At 46.9% G+C, this 3,666-nt stretch overlaps 1 protein-coding gene across 1 annotated transcript in view; it reads right to left on the reverse strand.

Moving 5' to 3' along the window:
* Positions 1 to 1,430: 1,430 nt before the first annotated feature.
* Positions 1,431 to 3,666, reverse strand: part of Nlrp10 (NLR family pyrin domain containing 10) — a 5,913-nt gene continuing 3,677 nt past the window's right edge. The window contains exon 2 of the mRNA XM_005351075.2: positions 1,431 to 3,245. Coding sequence (XP_005351132.1) covers positions 1,489 to 3,245 — 1,757 coding nt within the window. The 3' untranslated portion in view covers positions 1,431 to 1,488. The remainder of the gene's footprint in view (positions 3,246 to 3,666) is intronic.

The raw sequence follows: 3,666 nt of genomic DNA on the forward strand, positions 1-3,666 counted from the left end.
CAAAACTAGAATTCAGGAAGTTTCTCTTATTGTTTTCTGGATTTTTATAAAAGTATTGGATCATTTAATTTTTTACCCAAGCCAATTTGAATTGACTATGACTCCTAAGTGAAATCTTTGAACATTGTCTACAGTCATAATTGTGTATTAGATTCACATTGCTTAAACAGGCCTCCTTGGCACCAAGAACATGAGGGGATATGGCTGTGCACCTGTTTCCTTATTTCCAATTTATCCATGGACATTCAAGGGTTGGTCTTCTGAGAGCATCGCTTCTTTGGAGAGACCACACAGACTATCTCAATGGGTACCAATAAGCTGCAACTGCCTGTCAGTAATGCAGTTATCAATTGCTCTCTACAAAAGCTCACAAGCACACAGATTGCTTCTTAGACATATTCTGTATATACACACAATCTATGGGTTCCCCTTTCATGGGCATAATTGTCAAATGTCAGGCCACCATGTTTTCCATGTGGAAACCAATTAATAGTCAGGACTACAGGGTCCTAAGCTCACCATTCAAGGACTAGGATCTTGAACTCAGACATTTGGGCATGTCTGGCAGATGATCTGTGGGACCAACTCATGGGGGGAAAATGAGAAAAGCAAGAGTCCTGTAGATTTTCTGTGAGATGCTAAGGGACTCATACTCAGTCACACTAGAGCCAGCAAGAGCCGCTGAGAAGATTAAGTCCCATGCTGGCAGGCTCTGCAGGCCTCTGCGTGGCTAGCAGTGGTGTGAGGACAAAGAACTCTCTGAGGAACCTAAAAATAGGTGGGGCTCCTGACCTCAAGCTCTGCAACTATGAAATGAGTTCAGCCAACTCATTAGACCTGCAACAAGAATCCTTTCTTCTTCCCTTCTCTATCTAGAGACCCAGAGCAGGAGAAGGATGATGTACCTGTTCTTGGAACTACATCATCTTTTCATGGAGGAAAGTCAGTTGATGGCATAACTGGTGCTAACAGTGATCACATTAGTACAGAATTAAGTCAAGTCACAGTAGAACTTCCAAGACCAGTGTTTAGGGCCATAACAATCCATGACCCACTTTTAACAATAGAAAGTATAGACGTTTCTAGAAAGAATCAGATGCTAGTCTTTATTTAAGCAACAGTGAAACACAAATACAGAATCAACAGGACTTTCTGCTGTGTCCAGCACAGGTGTGTTCCATATATGCCCACATTTTACAGAATGCATATGATTCCTGCTTTATTAATTTAAACAGTTTATTTTGTTTATAAAGGAACCTAATATCAGATTTAAAAGTCTTAGTCATTGATTAAACATAGAAGAGACTACTTAAAGCGACCTCACACCACAAGAGGTACTGAAGAGCTCCTAGCAGGAGAGATGCTAGCTGACTAAACTTTAGACACCCATGGTAAAGGCTGGCTGCTCCCAATGAGCCGTTGCACACGCTATGCGAGTCCCCTTGTCTTTGACTATGTGATTCCCTCTTCTGTTTGTCGCTGTGTCCTTCACTCTCTCTGGTACCCATTCATCGGCTCTCCCAGCTCTCCATCCTTTTTAACTCTCTGTCCTTCCCCATCCTCCCGTCCCTCCACCCCCCCACCCTCCTGACCCTTTATCTCTGTACTCCCCTTTCCTGTACTTGCCAGTCTACTGTTTTTAACCATCTGGGCAGACTCCTCTGCCCCTCTTTTTTTCCCATTAGAAGCCCCCTTTTGTTTCTTCATGCTAGTGTTAGTTTTCAAGAGAGGACTTTGTACCCGCCCCTTCCCAAAACTGCCTTTCACTGAAAACAGCCTCTCCTTGTCGGGTCTCTTTTCATCTAAATGTTGAATATTGAAGGTGACATCTTTCACCTGGATACCTTGTGTGAGCTTCTTTATTTTAGATTCATAGAGAGAGAATTCCAGATCCCACGACCTGTTGTACTTTATGGCTTCTATTTTTTCTTTAAAACACTTCAGATCCTGCCTTACAGAGGGAGCAATTCTGAGGTAGAACTTCAGCCCCAGGCTCAAAGTGCCGTCTGTTTTCAACATGTCAGACAAGAACTGCAGGCTGAGGGTCATCTCCTCAGAGCTCTCCTGCTCCACCAGCTTCGCCACCTCTCTGCGCGTTGCCTTCCCCACCTGACTCTCGTCCTCCTTCACAAGGAAGGACATGGCATAGAAAAATTCCTGGAAGCTGACGTGGCGAAAGCTGTAGAGCTTCTTGACGCCGAGCCCCTCGCGGTAGTCGATGCTGTTCAGGAAGGCGGTAAGGCTGGCGCCGTCTAAGCTGTGCTTCCTGAGAACGTCTTCTTCGAATAGCAGCCTCTGGTGCTGGATCCCCTCAGCTGCCAAGCTGCACAGACTCCTCAGGACCCTGTGCCGGGTGAGCTCAGGGCTGTCCCCATTGCCATCAGTGGGCAGGAAGGCGGACACATAAGCAGTGAAGATATCTGTACTATTGTTAGGTGTCTCTGAGACTTCCTGGCCTCCTGCCATCTTCCTCTTCAGCCAGGAGCAGACCACCCAGCAAATGCCCGGAACCTGGCATGCTTTGTAGAGTACATCATTGTTTTGCACAAACTCAAGGGCATTTCTCGCTTGCTCCTTATCCATAAAATAGGAGTTGAAATAATTCTTCCTCTCCTCCTCAGAGAAGCCTAAGACATGGACATGCCGCCTTTCACCTAGCATGGGTTCCAGACTCTGCAAAGCCGGCGGCCGAGTGGTAACGAGGAGGGAGCATGGTACCTCCCTTCTCCTAATGAGAATGTGTAGTACACACTCCGCACGACTGGACTTCTGTAACTCGTCATAGCCATCCAGGACGAACAGGAGCCGCTCAGGCTGCTTCAGAATCTCTGTGACTGGAGCTTGATCATCTCCGCAACACCAGCAGATGAGGCTGGACAAGTCACACTTGGGCAGCAGGACCACTTCTCTGCAGCTCACATAGAAAACATAATCGAAACGGCCTGGATACAGGGTCCCTTTGGCCCAGTCCTGCACCAGTTTTTTGACCAGCGTCGTCTTCCCGGTGCCTGCAGATCCTTGCATCACGACTATGGGAGGGGCTGAGTAGGACTCCGCCTCCAGAGCAAATAAAGCCTCTATCCTGATTGGATCCAACTCCTGTTGCAGGTCCGAACGGGAAGGTGATCCAGGACTCCCTGGACCGGACCTGGACACCAGGAGCAGCTCGTTGCGGCTGCTGTTAACACCCCAATCTGGCCTCTCCTCCAAGCAGCGCACGTGCTCTCTGTAGATTTTCCTGTAATCTGAGTAACAGAAATGGGGTTTCGGGTGTCGGAACGGGAACAACAAAAGGCAAACTGGCCCTTCGAACCCTGAGTTTGCTTTTTTGTTGTTGTTGTTGTTTGTTTATTTTTGATTGATTTTTTTTCTTTTTCATTTTTAAAAATTTATTTATTTTACATACCAACCATAGTTTTCCCTCCCTCCTCTCCTCCCTTCCCCTAACCTCACCTCCCTTCCACATCTCCCCCCATCCACTCCTCCTCCTGAGTTTGCTCTTTAGTCTCATCTCCTGCCCTCTCTAACTTGTGTTGCTTTGAAGTTTATAGCTGTGACTTTATGAAGTGAAACTACTGTGTGTGTGGTGTGTGTGTGTGTGGTGTGTGTGTGATGCGTGTGTGGTGTGTGTGTGTGGTGCATGTGTGGTGTGTGTGGTGTGTGTGT

Source organism: Microtus ochrogaster, chromosome 8 (genome assembly GCF_000317375.1).
Source record: "Microtus ochrogaster isolate Prairie Vole_2 chromosome 8, MicOch1.0, whole genome shotgun sequence".
NCBI classification, from domain to species: domain Eukaryota; kingdom Metazoa; phylum Chordata; class Mammalia; order Rodentia; family Cricetidae; genus Microtus; species Microtus ochrogaster.